Here is a 21,264-nt window from a genome sequence, read left to right on the forward strand (position 1 = left end):
CCATACTAATGTTGCAGATTTTTCTTTGGTATCCTGCTTTTAAAATCATGAGATTTGTCAAAACTACAATCTCCCAACCAAACATTGAAACATGTGCAAACCCTGATTACTATGATTGATACAGTGATTTACCAGATGATTGTTCTACAATACCAGCAAAGCATGGAAACAAATTTCCAGCTATACATCTATATAACAAGTAATCATAATAAAAAAAGAATAATAAATTCTACTTGTCTGGCACCAAATCCATTTTGGAGAGTGCTCAAGGCGCTTTTTCCAGAAATTTCAAAGGAATTTAATAAAAATGTATTTAGATTATTTTTAAGTTTCAGAATTTAAACAATTTTCACTGTCTTCAGGAAGGCTGTTCCATAATTTTGATAGAGGATGAGTGGAAAGTTTGGAGGTAATGAGAGAACTGCAAGTTGAGGAACATAAGGATCTTGAAAGGGTGTAGGTTTTAATGATTGAAATGAGATACTATGGAGAAGAACGATGTATACAGTGGATAATTAACAACAAACTAATTTAATACATTGTTTTAAACGGAGCCAGTGTAAGAATTGTAAAATGGGAGTAATGTCAGTGTGTCTGGCGGATAGAGACACAATACGAGTGGTAACACTTTGATGTTTCTGAAATTTGAATAACCGATTCTGGGGAGAGGTTGTGCAAAACAGAATACTTCAATAATTCATTACTCCATAGCAAAGAATTGGCAGCAGAGACAACATCAATCATCAGGTGAATGAATGTTTTAAAACACTATTTGAACCACATGAAAAGCGACATATTTCTATCTTCAAGAATGGTATCACAAAGTTCTGCAATTTTCCTGCATGCTTTTTCAAAACAAGACACTGGGCTTTAATATGCAAAGTCTCATCTCAACACACAACACAGGTATTCTTAATCCACCTTCTTTTATCTGACATAGACCATGATGAAAAAAAAAACAGCAATACAGATTTGACCAAAAATCTCACAACAAGAAAAATAGAATTTAGATTTCTGCCTAAAAATATCAACAAGCAGTAGAGAGAATGCATGTCATAATTCATCATTCTAAAATATAACCTTTAGAGTATGAGACTCTTAGGGGAATATCGCAGGATTCTCTGCACAAAGTATATTATCATGATGGACAAAAACAGACAATCTGAAAAAAAAATCAATAACATTTTACATGTATGAGTCTGGCAGAGTGCATTCAAGCTATGAAACAAAATATGACCTTTGACCCTAAGAACCCTCTAGACAACATCATCCACAAGAACACATATGGGAATGTGAATGCATTTGACTTAATTCCTCTCATTATATTAGTTCAAACATTTGCCAAGATACATGTATGTAAGATAAAAGCAGTCAAGACATTTACTAATTTTTCACTAAACCTTATAAAAAATGGAACCATGAGGGCAGCATCACAGTTAGTGCTAATAAATCTAAATGTAAGCCATCAGGTTACAAGTTTGTAAAAGTGTAAATGATAAGTGATGCGTATGATGCAGCAGAATGTGACAACTTTTATTCTCTTCCTGCAACTGAGACAATTACTGGACAAGACACATAGATGGAAACATAGCACAACAGCACACAAAGTTTGATTACATCACTCACCTGGTTGACTACCTCGAAGAAGAGTGCCACCGTGGTGTTGGGGTAGAGTCCACAGAACTTCCACTGGCAGGTTCCACCAGTTCCAATCTCTGTATCAGATACACAGGGACCCTTCACATCCATGGAGGAACACGGTCCGATGGCACCGGATACCTTGATCTCACGAGATGTCTGGTGACAGTATGAGGGAGGGAGGATGGAAAGACAAAAGATGTGAGTATAGGCCAGATAAATGAAGGGTAAAAGGTGGAAAGGGCAGTCAACAAGAGAGAAAGAGGAGAGAGTTGTATAATAACAAGTCATTGCCAGAGATGGTCACAGATAAAAGACAGAAAGAATGTTAGGTGGGTGGGTAAAAAAAAAAGAAATGGAAGAGGGAAGAGAAAATATATTACGGAAAGACAGTCAAAAGGAGGAAGGGAGACAGTAAAAGATATGGAGGGGGACATAGAACGGAGAAACAATATGAAAGAGAATTTTTTTTTTAAAAGAAATAATCAAATTGCAAGCATGCAAATAAATTTTACATGACTTGGGGCAACTAGAAAGACAAAGGGTATTTTCAGACATGTATTAGGCTCCCTTATAATAAAATTCTTAAAATCTGTGACAAGGCCAAAATGTCAAGAATAAAAAGACAAAAATAAAAGAGGTTTTCAGTGATTTATTTTTCAAACATTTTCCCCCCTCTTTTGCACAAAGATTAAATGTAACCGCCCACATATTGATAAATTTATAAGGATTAAAGATGATTTTTTTTTTAATACTAGTACACACAATTACCTAGTCCTGGTTGAAAATGAATTAGGATTGTTAGAGCTGTCCCCATATCTATTCAATCAACTTGATATACAAGGGTGGAATCAAAATTAAATCAAATCAATCAATCAAATTAAAGCAAATATTTTGTTTGCCATGGTAACTGACATGGAGTAAAAATAAACTGACATTCACTTGTTTTGGGTAGAAGCTGTAAAATATGAATGTAAGATTTGTGGTTTGGGTATACTATCCCTTCTTCCTTTCAGGCTCCTTACATACATTACGCATTATTTAAACAGAAGAAACACAAGGAGCGAACACTAAGCATCAGTTTTCACAATGAACTTGAGTAGATCATTGTCTATTTGCCTTGCTCTTGAAAATTTAATGGCCAATATTTCATGCCAAGAATCTATACCTTTCCCCCTTTTAACTGTCAATACATAGAAACAAGAGAGGGCAGTATACATAATGTATACTCAAAGCAATATTAACCCAGTGAGACAGAAGTGAGACTAGTCATCCAATTGTGTTTTTGATCAAGCTGGTATTGGGCACTCTTCAGCAAAAAAAAAAGAAAAAAAATATATAAAAGATTGAAAAGTCATTGGATGGTTTTACTTTTCAAAGAAGGGACAATTATGTTTTTGTAGTGTTAACCCTCTTTAGGCCATTATCCGAACAAATTTTGAATTACTTAAGAAATAAAAATCAGCCTTACCTTGACTTCTAGTACTCCTCCAAATGCCATCTTGAATTCTTCTTTGGGGTCTTTGGAAAAGACACTCTGGAAAGTCTGCTTGAACAGTGATGTATCGAAGGAATCTCCCATCACCATATGGCCACTATAACATAAAATAATAAGAAAAAAAATAATTCATATAGAGATCTACCGTATACCTATCTACTTTCACCATGTGTCAAATCGAGATGCATTGTTGACCATCCAATGCTAAAACTTTCTGTCCTACCCTCTTTAACCCTATCTAGGCCGGGGTATTTTGGGAGTTCCTATGGCCGGGGGGGGGCCTCCAAGGCCCCCCCTAAGATCTCGTCCGTCGACCGTGCGATCGCGCCGAAAATTGGCACGCGGGTTGCCTGGGGCATAATGTACAAGATTGTATAGTAATTTATTTCATGCGAATCGCTATTAAGTGATTATGCTAATTTATGCGTAATTAGTATGCAAAATCATACTTTTCCCTCTAACTCCCTAAATAAAGCTCTAAATGTACTAATTTTTGGTATAGAAACTCTTTGTGGTGTCCTTAGCAAGTGTACATGAAAAAAATTGTGATATCAAATCATTTTCTTATGTATTATATTGTTTTTGCAATATCTTATGTATTTCTGTGTTTTTTTGACCTTTTGTTTTTCATTGTTTTTTCAATGAAATTTGTTGGGGACTCTTCTGTGATCATAAAAAGCATAAAATGAATATATTTAGACTAGAAAAACTAAGAATAATCATACATTTATGAATTTTGGTTGAAAACACAATTTGCATTGACTTTGTACACGAAATCACGTTTTTGAGCAATTTTCGGTCTGGCATGCACTTACATAATGTTGCGTAATTTTGGAACCACGTACCCGGGTGACGCAAAATTGGTCTCAAGAGTTGCGCAAGACTTGAAAGTAAAAATTCAGCGAGCGGCGCAGTCAAAAAATTTTCTCACAGCGAAAATATCGCGCGATTTGTTGAGGGGGGGCCTCCGAGGCCCCCCCCCCGGCCTAGATAGGGTTAAAAGTAATTCCTCCTCCCCTAAAATCAATGCCACTTTCAGAATAATAAAATAATAATATGCAACATTTAGCACTGCACACTATTACCCCGGCTTTACACGAACTATATGCTTGAGTATTCAAGGAATTCCTTCCTACTGGGTACCCATTAACTACACCTAGGTGGAGAGTGACAAATGTAGATAGACGCCTTGCCAAAGGACACGAGTGCCGTGATGGGATTCTATCCCCAGACCTTGTGGTTCAAAGTCCAGAGAATTAGCAACTGAGCCACAACACCTCAACAAATTATATTCTTTATAATCTAACCATCCACCAAATCCCTCTCCTTTGCCATATCTCTGTCCTAATCAATCTATTCCAGGTTGTATTATCATGAACATTACCAAGCATAAGCTCATGCTATTCTTTCCAGCAACAAGTATATTCAAGGAATATATCCTGGGATGTGACTATTCACATGTAACACTTATTTGTTGGAGACGTTGGATGCATCACATTGTGGATGTATAAATATCAACATTACTATTATTGCTATTATTAGTATGTTACTATGATTATTATATATTTCTTGCTAAGGGAAATTGCATACTTTTAATTTGTCTATAATTTTACATTATGCATAATTGTTTTTGCCTCTTTTGTGGTATGTAAAGCAAATGTAAAAAAATAAATAAATAAGAAAATGAATGAAATTAAATGAAATAAAATAAGTCTTTCAGGTAAACATTTTAGTATTCTTTAAATTACATTCCTTTGTTTAGTATTTATTTGATGCAAAACTATCATATGCCAAATTACCTGACTATACATAAACAGTTATTGTCACTTACCCAGTCATATTACAGCAGTTCTTCATTTCATGTAGACCGGTTTGATCCAGATTGCAGGCATAGATGTCAATGGTATGGCCATTATTAGCAGCACGGGTGGCTAAGGCATCATAATGCTGTAAAGTCATGGAGAAATAAGAATGAAAATACGTCTTTGGTTACTTCGCATAGTCAATTCTTCCACAGCAACCACCTGTCTACAATGGTTCTATGAGAGTTGCTCAGGTAACAACGGCTCGGCTTTAAATTCCACACTAATAAAATATCTAACTTCAACCCCGGATTAAAAAACTATACCCTCATGCTGACCCTAAACCTAACATATAACCCAATCGCAACCCTAACCGTAGCCATCCATCATTAGACAAAATAGCGCCGGAAGGAATTGTTGCAGGAGCAAATATTGTGTTACCATCTAGAATGGTCTTTCATTCCTTGAATACAAGTTACATTTACAAATTACATTTACAAGTTACATTTGAATTCCTCGAATACAAGTTGCATTTACAAGTTACATTTGAATGTGGCTTAATGGGGCATAGACTGAATGAAACCCAATTCATTACGACCACCCTTTTACAAAGACCAATTTCTTATGTAGTTTGCTCTTCTTACATCTTAGCAATGTAGTATGTGAATGTATTCTTCTATTTCAAAAAGTTTACAAACTGATTCAGAGGTTCTTAGAATGGTGAGGATGAAGCCTGTATATAAAAGCCTTGGCACAGGTCAGCAATGTGAATTATACTGCATTTTTTTCCCATTAGAATTTAATTATGGCATTCTCTCCATCGTTCAAATTCAATCTAGCACCTTCCTTATGTTATGATTTTATTTTCATTTTAAGATAGCCGTTTGAGCACTTACTTTGCAAATTTAATAATCATGGTGGGTGGATATGAGAGAGCTACTGACAAAGATTATATCCTGAAAGTTTCAGCCCATTCCATGCTTGTGAAGGTGTTTTTTTATAAACTGACAAAAAATATTTAGCAATTTTATTTTGATCGGGCACCCGCTCAAATCAACCTTCAATGTAAAAATTGGTAAATAAATTCAATAAAACACATTGTTAGTTTATATCCTTCCCATCACACCCATATTGGGGCATATGCATACTCAAAATCAAGTAATAAATTGGAATAGTTAAATGCACTTTGGGGGCAGATTTGCCATAACTTAACTAAAGAATCGTCCTACTGTCCCAATACATCAATAATCACCTTGATTGATACAAATTTATAAGCACAAAATTATACACACACACATGCCAGACCAAAACATTCCTTGAGTGCTATCTTGGTTACCTTCCTCTTAAACTCTATGTTACGATCTGATGGATGTCTTTGAGCATGTCAACAACTATGATGGTGGGCCCCAAGTCTGCGCACCTAACAATTTTAATTAAGATTTAACATGAATTTTAAATTTAAATCTTTCAGTTGATAATGTTCCTTATATTATTAAGAGTAAGTGTACCAAATTTCTCATTAAAAAATGAACGAAAATATAGGGTTTTCTTGAAAAAACCTCAGGCAGTCATTTTTAGATTGAAAAAAAATGGTACCCCATGTCTGCGCACTCATTCACTTTGCGATTCGGGGATTTTTATGAGAAAGGCTGCATTTTTGAGGCTGTCACATAAAATGCCCTAAGTTCATTATTTTTCCACCATTTTGAGTCAGATTTTTTTATGAATACCTGTCTATGTATTGCATGTGTAAAGTTTGTGCTCGTTGCGTATCTTCTTTTACTAGAATCGCGCAGATACGCATGTGTGCAGACAAGGGGGGCTGCGCAGACTTGGGGGTGGGTGGCAAATCTTTTTTTTCTTCATCATTTTATTTCATTTTAATAAAAAATAACAACAACCCACAATTCTACATATACACAAGCACAACACACACATACACACAAATATATCCCTGGAGTTGTTCTTAAAAGACAGGTTTGCCAACTTACTGTACCTCTTCCCTCTTACCTTGATTGCTTTCCTCATGAACTTCACATTGTCTTTCTCAATGTCATGATGTGATCTGATGGTTGTCTTGAGTTCATCACCAACTACCATTCCAGGCCCCTGGGTGGGTGGACCACCCATGAAGAGCATGATACGAGCACCATGGTTCAGGAACAAACACTGTAAAGAGATAAAGCATCACACCCGATTGACCGATTCGTTTGAGCAAAAGCCCCACAAGCGGGAGGTTGAGGGTTCAGAAACAAGCTCAGGTGAGTTCCATAAATCTGTTCATAATTTACACGTGACTTCACGAACAACTGGTAATCATTTCTTGGGAACTACAGGTACACCACTATCAAAGAAAATCTGGTGTGTATGATTTATCACAACAAAGAATCACCAGTCATTCATAAAGTCACTTGTAACTTATGAAACACCCACCAGGGTTGACAGATTGACAAATAGATACCTCAATTACCTATTGCATTCTCGTCAGGTAATCAGCATTGCATAAGGAGTGGGAGATATTAAACAGTAAATCTAGCACAGGGTTAGCCCCCTAGAAAAGCTATTATGGCTTTAGGAAGCCACTTTTGGTGCCATCTTGTGTGCCAAAATGTTAAGACCTAATTTGTATGAAAATCTGATTTGTAATGTAAATGTAAAAATGTTAAGCTGCATGTATATTCTTCTTATTCTTTATAAAAAACCAGGAAAATCACAATACAATTGAAACATATGTACTACTTTTCAACTTGGTTTCTTCATGACAACAGATAAATACATGCCTACATTGTAAAAACTTCCAAGTCATGAGCCCAAATTTGGCAAACAAGGCAAACATATTGTCAATTTCATATGAAAAGTGTAATTTTCTTACAGACGTCTTTAGAGTTTATAGGCCTGCACTCCTTAAAATCATTTCATTTATGCAATTTTCCTTTTCAAGTTCAGGATATTGTGAAAAATATCTATGATAGCTGAATTATCAGAAAATGGTGTCCAAAATGTCAAACTAAAGTTAAACATGATTTCCACCAATATTTACTATACTGCAGCACTTCTTTTATACATGTTTCTTCCAAGGATTTTACTTTGTAGGACAATCAACAAAATTTGTTTATCTTTTCTTTTGTAAATCTTAACCCTAAATCTCCCGTGGTATTTTGATTCTTGTCATTCCCAGGAGGGGGCCATTATGGCCCCCCTTAAGATCTTGGCCGCCGAGCGCGCGAGCGACGCAAAAATTTGCACACTAGTAGCGTGCGATGTAATCTACAAGGCTGTATTTTAAAATTTTCCAAAATAATGAGATTTTATTTTATATGAATTAATAATGCTAATTTATGTATAAATCATACTTTTTGCTCTAATTCACTAAATAAAGCTCCTAGAATGCTAATTTTTGGTAAAATATTCTTTGTAGCATTCTTAACAAATGCAATTAAAAAAAAACTTCGGTTTGGAAATCAATTTAAGTATTTCTTTGATTTTTTACTTTTTGTTTTTTCATTGGAAATCATTCCAGACTTAATTCTGATCATAAACAAGGCAAAATTAATTCAGTTTGATCAGTAAAAGTAGAAATAATGATACATTTATGAATTTTGGCTTAATACACAATTTGCATTGGATTTGTACATGAAATCACGTTTATGAGCCATTTGGGGTCTGACATGCACTTACATAATGTTGCGTAATGTCGTAACCACATGCCCGGGCATCACAAATTTGGTCTCAAAATTTGTGTGAGACTTGAAAGTAAAAAGTCAGTAAGCGGCGAGGTAAAAAAAATTTGCACAGCAGACATATCGCGAAAATTTTCGAGGGGGGGCCATAATGGCCCCCCCCCGGGAGAATTAGGGTTAAGCAGTATTTTTCAAGGGGAATTGCTCAAATGGCAGTATTTCAGTGCTATGTGACTGAAATGTAAAAGAAAAGCGCTAAGGGGTATTCCATGAACAGTTTTGTCGGTGATGTCAGTGATATTTCCTGAAAATTTGCTTTCAGCTAAGCAGATGGTAGGACTTTCAACAGTGTAAAAACTCAATCTAAAAGGTTTCATGAAACTATTGGTCAGACTTACCTCCAACAAGCCAACAGCAATGGAGAGTGCTACTCCAGTGGACCGAAGAGGGCGCTTTCCGGCATTGACAGGCCAAGGATCCCTTTGAAGCTCTCCTAACAAGTCTGTCAAGTTCATATCACACTTGTGAACAGGCTGAAGAAATCTATTGACAGAAAACATTTACACTCATATCAGTAACATGCGTCATTTTGTTCATATTAAGTATGACCATAGAGATTTCAATTACTTTTTAATGTCAAGATAATAAATTTTCACAGATCACAGACAAGGCAATCATTCTTCTTTCTATTGTAACATCACAGGCCTAGGCAGTAAAACTATGATGCACACCCACCATTCATTTGAATACATACTCATGCCTCAAAGACTACATTGCACTCCATGTCATAGCTTTCTCTTTGAAAAATAAACCATACATTTCATGGTGTATGTTTTTTTACATGGTAGAGGAAAAGTGCAGCAGCTTAATTGAAGCATTGACATGTGATTTGCATATACATTCATTCATTGCTTCTCCTTTGAGCCCATTTACATTGATAAATATCAGGCCTATATGTACACCAGGGTTACAATTCCCATGGACTTTACATCGTAACAAATTTCCAATTTCTATAACAAATTTACTATCAGCTTATCAGTTTAAAGAATTTCAGTAGATTTTAAATATCATTTCAAATTTGTTATTATAACAAGTTTTATGAAACAGACCCCAAGAATACTCAATAAACTAGTTATATTTACTTGTTCATAGGTGGTTGCTGCTGTTGCTGCGGTTGTTGGTTACCCCTCTGAGCCTGTGCTGGTGTGCGTCCTATACCAAGCATATCCTGTCAAGAAACACAAACGTTTGCATGTTACCTTTGAAAATTCTCATTTTTTCAGATAGGTAATGCAAAACGAATCAAATTTGATACACAAGATTATTTCATATGGAAGAAAGAAAATAAAATATTAAACTATTAATGACCAGCAAAGGTTATCATTACAACTACAAAGACCTTCATTTTATCAATAGAAGTATTGAATGTGCCATGTGCCATGTGCCAAGTCTACATGATTAATTTTGTTTCAAGTATGTAATTCAATTCATTTTCATTATTTTATGCATTGGGTATACCCCTATGTCACAACAAAATTCTATTTGTATATAAAATTGTAGAAAGGTAAAAAATCAATCTTATCCACAAATCATTCTTTTATAGAACAATAAAAGGAATCGGAAAACAGACAAATGTTCTCTTTTGTACAGATATTTCCAATGTCCTTTAAGCTTAACAAACAGAAGGCTTTACCTAAAAAACAGTGGTTTTGAGAAAAGTGTGATATTTAATAATACCCTACAAAGCACATTTACGATGCGTCAAGTGTTACATCAAAAAAAAAAATTTTTTTTAATATGAAAATAGTTCTTAAAGACTCAGGGTTTCAAAAATCTGCAGATGCTATTGTGACTTACATCCATCTGTTTTGCAACTCTTGAAATGTCCTTAGAAGTTAGAAGTTAGAATGACAGTTAACATTATCCCATCATCATACCTGTATCTGTTTGGCTGTAAGGTCCTTAGTACCCCTGAAGACATAGCTTTTAGAGCATCCATCACATCCTAGTTCATGGACCTGAACCATGCGACCAAACGTGATGAGACCAATCAAGGCATTAGGGGGCAGCAGACTCAGTGACATCTGAAGGGATTCTACACATCATTAAAAAAAAGAGAGATTCATTGATGAATACTGACACTGTCAATCAACTAATCATAAATTGAAGACAAGAGCAATGTGTAGGATGGGCAACTATGTGTTATCTCCTGAAAGCACAGTCATATATCAATATGTATCTAAAAAATATTGAAATGGTCCTGCTCATGATACATGTAGCAGGAACACTGTGTTGAATTACTGCAACAAAAAATAAGTTTTGAGTATAGCCATTAGAGGGATGGTCCGGGCTGAAAATATTTATATCTACATAAATGGAGTAAAATTCAGAGCAAAATGCTGAAAATTTCATCAAAATCGGATAACAAATATCATAGTTATTGATTCATAGTTATTGAATTTTAAAGTATATCAATATTTTGTAAAAACAGTTATATGCACATCATCATGAATATTCATTAGGTGGGCTAATGATGTCACATCCCTACTTTCCTTTTTAAGTTATTACATGAAATCATAAATGTTTCGTTTTTCATACATGTGTAAATGTGTCTCCATTATGATGAAATGAGTTATGGCAATAAATAACTAATGCACTTAATCATTTGTCAATCCAATTGTTTTAGTTCTTGGTAGAAATTTTTTTGAAATAAACCTAATTTCATATGATAAAACACAATAGAACTAGTGGGGATATTACATCATCAGCCCACCTAATGAATATTCATAAAGACATGCCAAGAACTGTTTCAGTTGAATAATGCAAATCTTTAATAGTGAATAACTTTGTTACTTGTTATCCGATTTTGATCAAATTTTCAGCATTTTGCTCTGTGAGTTATACTCTGTTTATTGAGATATAAATATTTCCAGCCTGGACCTTCCCTTTAACTGTAATGCTAGGCCATTATGATATTGCTGTAGTATTTTCTAATGCTCATTACACTATCCTCTTTCATCACAATCCTAAATACCAAGATGTTAAGCCAGAGGTGCTGGAAAACATTAATTGCCGGATTTACAACACTAAATAATTCAAATCTTTTCCATGTTTGTTTTCCTGAGGGATCATCAATCTCCATGACACTGAATACATGTACATGTAGATAAAGGGAATAAGGATAACTGATGATATATTAACAGTGAATATTCATTACTTTCATGATGACACATAGAAATATGAATATTCATTACCTCCCTAACGACATATCAAACAATGAATATTCATTACCTTTGAGAGCTTGCAAGTCCTCTTCTTCCATACAGGTGTCCAAAACCAACAGATAGATGAGAGGGGCAGAAGGAGCTCTCTGTAACAAAAAGAATATCAAGTCTTAATTGAACTTATCACCTAAATCTAGAAAAGTCAATTTCAAAAAGTTACTCAATATATTTTCTAAATCAAGAAAAATTGGTATATGTTTACCAGAATTGGATGTGAAACAGAGAAATTTAGATTTTTACATCATCGTATCGATAGCTAAATTTTCATCAAAAGCAGGGACAGCAACTTTCAGTAGTTTTATTGGCTAATTTCTACATGGGTAGATGTTTACTTTAAAATTTGAAAAAACAGGTTTTTCAAGAATATTATGTTTAGTCTTGGGGGGTGTTTCATCAATATTTTTGTCCCACAAGTTGTCAGATCTGACAACTTTCCTGGATTCTGATTGGTTGAGAAGCACTGTTACTACATGTATAGTAACTGTCGGATAAAACGTCTGACAAGTCCTTTCATGAAACGCTCCCCTGGACAAGCATAACACAAAGCATATCAACTGCTTATAGGACTAATTTGACAATTGACTGCATTGCTGATTATGAACAATCAATTGTGCAAATTAATTGTACAATCAATCACTTTGCTTTGTCTTGAAGGGTCTTGACTTGAAGGTTAATCCTTCTAAAGATGCAATGCCATATCCATTTCTTAAGTTTGATTTCATAGAATTCATTAAAATATGAGTACGGCATCATTGCCTAATTAACTATATCTCCAATTTCTAAGAGCATAAATATTGATTGATAAATTGAGAAGATGTCTTGTTGCATGGAGCAAGATTGAACAAAATTTCTAAAAGGTAATTCATGTTCTATTATAAATCATAATTGATTCACATGTTATAGCAACAACAATATCAGAACACATTATTAAACCACTACCAGTACCACCAAAAACAGATTGATAATCTGACATTACAGCTAAAATGATTTATATTCTTAGTGCAAATTCAACAGAAATACATATAATTTACAACCTTCTTGAGACAATAAAAACGGTCTATAAAATCATGCGACTTACAGCAAGTGTGTATTCGATGGTAGTAAACTGGTTGATCAACTCTGCCGGCTGGTGTTGTTCAGATATACCTCTGTACTGGTTGGGAAACTATCATAAAGGAGAGAGGGAGTGAAAGAGAGAGAGTAGGCATGATATGATTAGAATACTGGTCCATGTATTCAGTGAATAGTAAGGAATTTTATATTCAATTTCAGTTGAAGGTGTATTGCAAAGCTATACAAAGTACATTACTGTGAGCAGGATATTGCAAACCCAATAGATTTAATTATTTTGATCCTACTACCATTTAAGGTTCCATTACATTTGCTCTGGCGACAATTGCTCCACTCTAAATTCCACACCCTAATCAAATTACCAACTTCAACCCTTGGTTTAACACTATCCCTACCTTAAACCTCATATAAAATCCTATTGCAACCTCTAAATCTCAGACAAAATTAAGCCTGAAGCTATTGTCGCAGAAGCAAATGTTGTGTTACCCCTATTAAAGGCTGTTTCTAGCCATTCTCACTGTTTGAACACATTCAAAAAGCAAAGTGTATTTTTTTTCTCCACAACCTGAATGAAATTATTTGTGTGTACTTTCTCACTATGCAAATTGTCGGGGATAGGTTCTCATTATGGATCGCCAGTTGTTTTTACAATTGTAATTCCATACATATCTTTCAAACACAACCCAAAGAATAATATTGACACTGGATTTACATCAAAAGTCTCATCTCATAAACTTTAATGAATTAAATTTATTTCCATTCCATTAATTGTAACCATCAGAACTGATAAAACGTGAACCTCCTTTCACCTGCCAATGTGCTTTAGCATAATCAGGGACCCTACTTCATGGTATAATCTGGATACATGTTCCATTTCATTAAACAACAATCAGGAAATTTTAGTTGAAAAATACAATGATGGTCATTCAAACCCAAATGCAAATCTGGGGGCCGTTTCATAAGGCTGTTCGCAAGTTAATAGCGAATATAAGTATAACTGGTGATCCATTCTTGTGGTAGATATTCACAAATAAATGTTCATTGGTGTTTAATTAGAGAAAGAAAGGTTCACCAGTCATTCTGAAATCTGCTCTTGACTTACGAACAGCTTTGTGAAACATCCACCAGGAATGTTTGGGAGCATACAATAAATATTGTGTCTCTTTGCAAATATTGGGGTATGAATGATGTAAAGAGTAGTGGAAATTATCAATCATTCTAGAGGGCATGCATTGTATATTACAAGACATCTGTTCATTTTCAAAATATAGCATTGGGTCAACCAGTGTATTTTGTGCTATACAATTAATATCTGAATTAATTGCAATGGGATATCCAAAAACCTACACACGGATTTCAAACATTGGTTTTGTACATTCCCCTATTAAACTTGATTTAACAGGTACAACTATATCCATCAATAAAAAATCAGAAAAAAAAGTTATCTTTAATAATTATGGTTATGATGTCAATGATGACTAAATCTACATCCTCCTACACATATCTACCTACCATGAAAGTTTAGAAAGCTCCTTTATCTGATAAGTGATATAATAATGCCTTCAGTATGCCTTTGTTAGAAGCTATTCTCAAAATGTAATATTACATTACTTAAATCAAATGAGTACTCCAGGCTGAAAATATGATTTGAAAAGATAAAGAAAAAGCAGACAAACAAAACACTAAAAATTTGAATAAATTTGGACATGGCAAAACAAAGTTATGACATTCTAAAGATTTGTATTATTTGATGAAACAGTTCTATGCATGTCTTCATGAATATTCATTGAGCAAACTGATGATTTCATATCCCCACTTGTTCTTTTGTATTTTTTTGCATTAAATTATGTAAATTCAAATTTTTCATCCAAGAACTAAAAAATTGGATTGATGACTGATTTAATGCACTAGATATTCATTGCTGCAATTTATTTCATTCATACATGTATTGGAAAATTCTGATTTCATATAATAACATAAGAAAAAGAAAGGAAAGGGAAAGTGTCATCATTAGCCCACTTAATGAATATTCATGACAATATGCATACAACTGTTTTAACAAAACACTGCCCCACTTTCAAATTCAATAGCTCTGTTATATGTTATCAGACTTTGATGAAATTTTCGTTATTTTGTTCAGTGAATTTTACTCTATTTATTAAATTATTTCTAGCCCAGAGTACCCTTTTAAAGGGAAAAAGATTGAAAAAGAAATCTAGACCTACATGTGACTGGGTCCGGCAAAAGAATTTTTTTTTCAAAAAGTGCAATTTGAGCTTTCTATAGAATAAAGCTGTATACAAACAGATTCAAATTTTACTCATACATTTAACAAAGAATATTTAGCAAAGAATGGTCTTAATAACCTGAAAACTTGCCAGACATACCAACAACTGATACATGCAAACTGAATTCAAATTATTCTATATTATGTTGAAATGAAAAACCTTTTTACTATGTTCAAAGCACTAAAATATGCATAAAATTTAATCTTTGTTTTACCTGATTTCTTTGAAAACAAAAGTTGCAGTTCCATAACTTGGCTCTGTAGTCCACTTGGCTGTAAGAGAAGATTGATTTACATGCAGATTTTCTCATTGAATACAATACATAATTCTCGTGGATGAACAAAATTATTCATTCTAAAAAATCCTTGTTAATCTAATTATCCCATCTTTTTATACATTTGCTGAATCCTAATTAATAACTTCTATTTAACTTAATTCATAACTTCTGTTCATATATTTAAGAAACAGTTGAAAACTTACTTGTATCCAGTATAGATGTAGCTTTAAGTGTTGTCAATTGATCAACAGTGTAAACACTATGATATAGTGTACTATGTATAGCTTTCCTAAATGCCTTCTTTATTATTATTATTATTATCATTCTTTTGCTTCATCGAATTGAGGAAATGTGAAAGAGAAACCAGCAGAAAAGGGTGAGAAACGATGTATGCAGAAAGGGATATAGGGTAATGTTGTAACCCGCAAGTGAAAACCCGAACCGTACCGTCCCGTATAATCCAATAATTTGCAAGAGGGACCCGCTGACCCGTCGGGTTTTAACCCGCAAGTCAATTTATCTTTGAAATATGAAAAACATTATTTCTGCAATCCCCACACTATACAGGCTCAAATCAGGAAAATATATGTCTACTACTACCAAGCCAAGAGTGAATTTACTTACAATTTGCAAATTCGCCTTTTATTCCGGAGAGAAAATGTTTTTTTTGGTGACTTTGTACCACGAAATGGGTCCGCTTTGATCTCGAAATTGAAAGCATTACGCAATTAACGCCTCGGATCGGAGCTAGCGAGCCGCAGCTCAGCGCGCTAGCTAGCCCAGGCTGCCCAGCAAGGATCGGCAGACGGCAATGTTGTTTTTCAGTCCAGGTCGGTCAACACTGCGACTCACAACAATCATAATTACAATATTCAATTCTATGGGACCTCGTCTATAAACTAATCAAAATTGCAATAAATACCTGGATAATGATACAGTCAATTTTTTCTTCTCGTTTATCTCTATATTATTTCCTTTTGTTTTTGTATTTCATTCGATAATAATAATTGCCGCTAAAACTCGATGTTCAGTTTTCCGTCTCCCGCCAACGTTATGAAATTTTGCCCGCATTTGAAAATCAAATTCTCAAAAATAAACTATTTGGATATCTAGATTCAAAACTGATTTAAAACATTAATATAAGCTTTTCAGTAACAGAATTACTTGTATATCTTGTAAATACCTGTAAATCTTTTCTTTCTTTCTTTTTTTGTGAATGGAATGACGCTGCATGCTCAACCATACCTCGAGGGATGTTCGTGCAGGCTCCACTCAACAACCATAGAAGTGGTGGAGCCGGCACGAACATCGCTCGAGGTATGGTTGAGCTACCTCAATAAATCCCAAAGTCTAGTAACCTCGCGTTGGTGAGTTATCATATGGCCTAGTAACATCCAAAATAACTTATCTTATTTGCTAATTATAACTTAAAAATCATTTGTTTTATTTTTCCAGGGGATGAGGTAAATATCAGACAAAAAAAATCATCAAAGCTCAATCTGTTACATGGCCAACGGGAGGCTCACCCACGTACGCATTGGCGCTTGTGCTAGCTAGTCTGAGCTCTGTCTCTCTGCCAGAGCTCTGGGGGACAATTCGCTCTGTAAAGGCCTCAATGATGGTGATTTTCTGCTTCAGACAGAGTTTATATTTTTCAAAACTGCCAATGAAGTTTGATGATTTCTTCATTGTCATGTATATTTAAGTTATTAATGAGTTCATTCTCACCAAATTTAGACTCCCCCATAGAGAAATACAATTTTCGTGGAGATCTGCGTTTTCAAAGAACTTCAGGAAAAGTAAGGGTATGTGGGCCTTTATTACATGGCCAAGTACTGGAATTAGATGGAGTAAAAATTAGATATTAAATTCATTTATATCAAGTTCAACTCACAGTCTCACCAACACAAACACACCCACATCCAAGATTCTAAGCATGAAAAAAACTTTAAAAATCATACAATATTAAACAAGTAATAATTAATTTAATAAGTGAACAGGTATTCCTCAAAATACAAAAACGTAGCATTTGAAAAGAGCCCCTGAAATATTACAAAAAAATGAAAATGGAGCCCCCGAAAAAAATGATTAATTTTTCCGTGGCTTCAAGTTCCACAGAATAAAGTGCGTTAAAAGGTTACAAAAGGTCAAACTTTCATCTTCTGAAAAATAATGAATAGTGAAATCGGTTCCTCATTATGAGCTGGAAAAAATGGGACGGGAAACTCAACATCGAGTTTCATTGGCCCATGCGGTTGCTTTCGACTGCGCTGCATGCACTGGCGCTGGCCTTTGAAAGAGCAACTCGATGTATTTATCATGTTGAACTGTCTCGGACTCAGTCCTGTTCACTATTCACAAGACAAAAATACGCTGGCATTTTTTAAAAGGAAATATCAACGTCTCTAAAAGAATCTGCCAAGTAGGAAGCACATGATCTTAACTCAATTTTCACTGTGAATGTTTTTATTATGCGTCGTTTATTCTCCCTTTTTTTCGCATGACGGTCTGCGGGTTTGAGAATGAACTCGGCTGGCCCGCAACCCGCGATCGGAGGCATACCGGCAGGTTAACCCGTACCGCAACGGGTGCGGGTTACAACATTTATATAGGGAGGCAAAGTGAAGAAAAACAGAAACCAATAGAATAAGATAGAGAGAAAATGAATGGAGGGGAGAAAAGAGAGTGGAACTTACAAGAAAGATACTCTTTAATTCTGTAACTAAAATATATATAGAAATTGATAAACAATGAAGGAAAGCAAGTTTGACTGTTGCCAATTCATTAATTGCATTAACCATTTCTACTTTTAAAAAAGTAACATAAAAAATACTAATAGTGTTAACTCTCTGGATCAAAATATATTTGGCCAATCCACACTGTATCCTTTACTTACCAAAATGGATTAAGTACGGCCCTACAAGTCGATCTGCTACAGAGGACTGGATCATACTGAATTGATGGTAAATCTAGTCTCTCCTTCAGAGGGGTGAAGAGAGCTGAGAGAGGCACCACCATTCTAGTAGCCTCCAGACGACTTGATGGCCATACATTCCAACTAAAACGAACACCATCCCTCGCCTCATTCTGTGTTATGAAATCGTAATTTGCCATTGAATCTTTCTGTGCCTGGCTAAATCTGTGTAGCAAACAAACAGAGTACACAAATTAGAGGTGTTGTTCAAATGTATTGAGCCCTCTAAAAAGCAGAATATCATTATTATCAACAATCAACAATTTTGTGATGAGCTGTCACGATATCCTACATGTACCATTACAAAGTGCATTTCTCAGCCCTGACAAATCCATAGACCAGAAGCAGTGCAAAACCTTAATTTGCATCTCATTATCGACTCTTGCATTTTGAATTCCCAACGAACCTCTATACAAAATAATGCAAGATTGTGCATGCTGCCGATTCAACTCAAAATCTTGTATTTCTTATTGCCTCATATTATGCCCGTAAAAATTTATATTCATTATGAAGCTTAATTCATTATCTGGCAATAGTGCTCACCAGGACAGTCTTACACTTTGAAAGAAATGCAATATGGACTCGGCGAAGAGTTAAAAAGGACATCATATGACATCACGCATTGGAAATGCTCTGCTTGCAATAGTGGATGAATACACTCAAAATGGAACATGTGGGACTGAAAGCAATCGGCCATAAGCCTGTATATTTATAATCATTTCTAACACTGATATCAGAGTATGTTTTTCATTGGCATAACCGTACATACATGAGGATGTATTTATGCTAAATGTGTTTGTCAAAATGTTTTGTGCACCCACATAGATCCGATTAGAACAGATTTTATTGCGTTGTTGGTACAGAGGCAGATACAAATTTTGACCAGCGCGTGTTGTCATATTGCTGTCAAAATGCTGAAAATTTGATCAAAATCAGATGTAAAATAAGAAAGTTATGAAATTTTAAAGTTTTGCTTATTTCTCACATTACAGTTACAACTTACATGTACATACACAAAAGTCCAGGATGTCTATCATTCACTATTTTGGTTTATTGTTTGAATACAATATTTCATCTTTACCATTTTGACATTACGGACCAACTTATATATGTAACTGAATTAGAATATTTCATAATTCATAAAATAAAATTTAAAACAAATAGTGGGTGATGTCATCTGTCCCCTCATTTGCATACCGAAAGGATGTGCATTTAAAACTTTAGTGAAATTAAGTGAAACTTTAATAAGTCATAACTTTCTTAATTTACATCCAATTTGATGAAATTTTCAGTTATGCTTGTTGGATTTTTTCTCTTTTCTTGTTTAATTAAACTTTTCTCTTTTTTATTCAAATAAACATTACTGACGAGCGCATCCGTAACATTGGGGAAGAGTCGACAATAGGAAACAAGATGTCAGCGTAAACATTGGCCTTGGGCCAGTCTCTCCAACATTTTTCTCATTTTTTTTTAAGAATTCTTTTTTAAAAATAAAATTGATTGCGTGGAAATGTCAGAAATAAAGTTCGATTCCATTTACAGGATTTAGGGTTAGATATTTGAGAAGGAAAGTAGAAATCTACTAGCATGTCTCGGGGGTGAAAGTTTGAGGTTTTTTGGCAGTAGATCTAGGCCTATGATGTCACTATGTCATCAGGTCATGTGTAACAGTGTAGGCCCTAGATGAATCAATGCAAAAGAATCCCTGCTTCGTGGAGAAGCATGCATACGTTAATAAATTATTTTATCTCTACTAGAAGCCTAATGGATAGTCTGTGTACGAGGATATGTGAAAACAAAAGTTGTTTAAATGTTTAAAATCTCCTCGAAGACGAAGAAGACGTTGTCGTTATGCCTAACTTATATTATTTATAACGTTACACCTACGGTACGGTACCGTACGCAAAATAATGCGAATGGGACCGAAACAGAATCTACAGTTTCATTGCAATTCGAGTCTGTCATGATTCAGATTACAAAGCTCACTTACCGTTTACCGTCGGAAAGGGAACAAAGCAATAAGTAATAATCCAAATATCTAAAAATAATAAACTTATAAAAGGAACAAGCAATTATAACCGTTTTCTCTTACCTTAACGTTACAATTTATCTCTTCAACCAGACCAATCATTGGCAAGTTTTCGCGATTGCCCACATAATAATAAGTCGACGTGGCTTTGTAGCGCCATCTACAAGTAGGACCAGTACAGAACTCTGCTGACCTTTCACAGGCCTTTTTATTGCAGAAAAATTATAGGGGGTCTGGGTTACTTGGGACCCTTTTTTTTTAGTTTCGCATAATAGCAACCTGATAAAAAAATCAACATGTTTGAATTGCATTACTAATGTTCATAACAACTATTTGACTAAATTTCCCAGAGCAAATACAAAGTCTAGATAATTCTAGTAAGATCTGATTAAGGTCAATTAACTATTCTGTTATGGGCCGGGTTCTCAACCCCGCGACTTGGGGCTACCTGGACCCCATTTGCTTACCAGTGTTTTGGCCATTTAACAACACCCTTATCTATGAAATTACATGAGTCAACTGGAATAACTTACATTTCAACATTTACTTTATGTTATATATCCAAATAGAAAAGATAATTTGCTTACACAATAATGATTTATGTATTGAGTCTGAGTTTAAAGGACAAGTCCACCCCACAAAAAATTTGATTTGAATAAAAAGAGGAAAATTCAACAAGCATAACACTGAAAATTTCATCAAAATCGGATGTAAAATAAGAAA

The 21,264-nt window shown here is 34.7% G+C and overlaps 1 protein-coding gene across 1 annotated transcript; it reads right to left on the reverse strand.

Moving 5' to 3' along the window:
- Window positions 1–802: 802 nt before the first annotated feature.
- Window positions 803–20,704, reverse strand: LOC121419058 (protein transport protein Sec23A-like). Its single transcript, XM_041613349.1, has 12 exons — window positions 20,605–20,704; window positions 18,435–18,677; window positions 15,476–15,533; window positions 12,981–13,067; window positions 11,910–11,988; window positions 10,556–10,713; window positions 9,761–9,846; window positions 9,017–9,161; window positions 6,949–7,107; window positions 4,968–5,083; window positions 3,110–3,233; window positions 803–1,797 (listed from the first exon to the last, which is right to left on the reverse strand). The coding sequence occupies exons 2-12, from the start codon at window positions 18,650–18,652 to the stop codon at window positions 1,534–1,536; spliced, it is 1,494 nt and encodes a 497-aa protein (XP_041469283.1). The 5' UTR covers window positions 18,653–18,677; window positions 20,605–20,704; the 3' UTR covers window positions 803–1,533.
- Between the last annotated feature and the right edge of the window lie 560 nt (window positions 20,705–21,264).

The sequence above is a fragment of the Lytechinus variegatus genome, chromosome 7 (assembly GCF_018143015.1).
Source record: "Lytechinus variegatus isolate NC3 chromosome 7, Lvar_3.0, whole genome shotgun sequence".
Classification (NCBI taxonomy): domain Eukaryota; kingdom Metazoa; phylum Echinodermata; class Echinoidea; order Temnopleuroida; family Toxopneustidae; genus Lytechinus; species Lytechinus variegatus.

Coding starts and splice junctions, on each gene's coding strand:
- LOC121419058 (XM_041613349.1), bottom strand. CDS start 18,652: ATGGCAAATTACGATTTCATAACACAGAATGAGGCGAGGGATGGTGTT. Junction 15,534..18,434: donor GCCGTACTTAATCCATTTTG/GTAAGTAAAGGA, acceptor CTTCTCTTACAG/CCAAGTGGACTACAGAGCCA. Junction 7,108..9,016: donor TTGCTGTTGGCTTGTTGGAG/GTAAGTCTGACC, acceptor ATCTCTTTACAG/TGTTTGTTCCTGAACCATGG.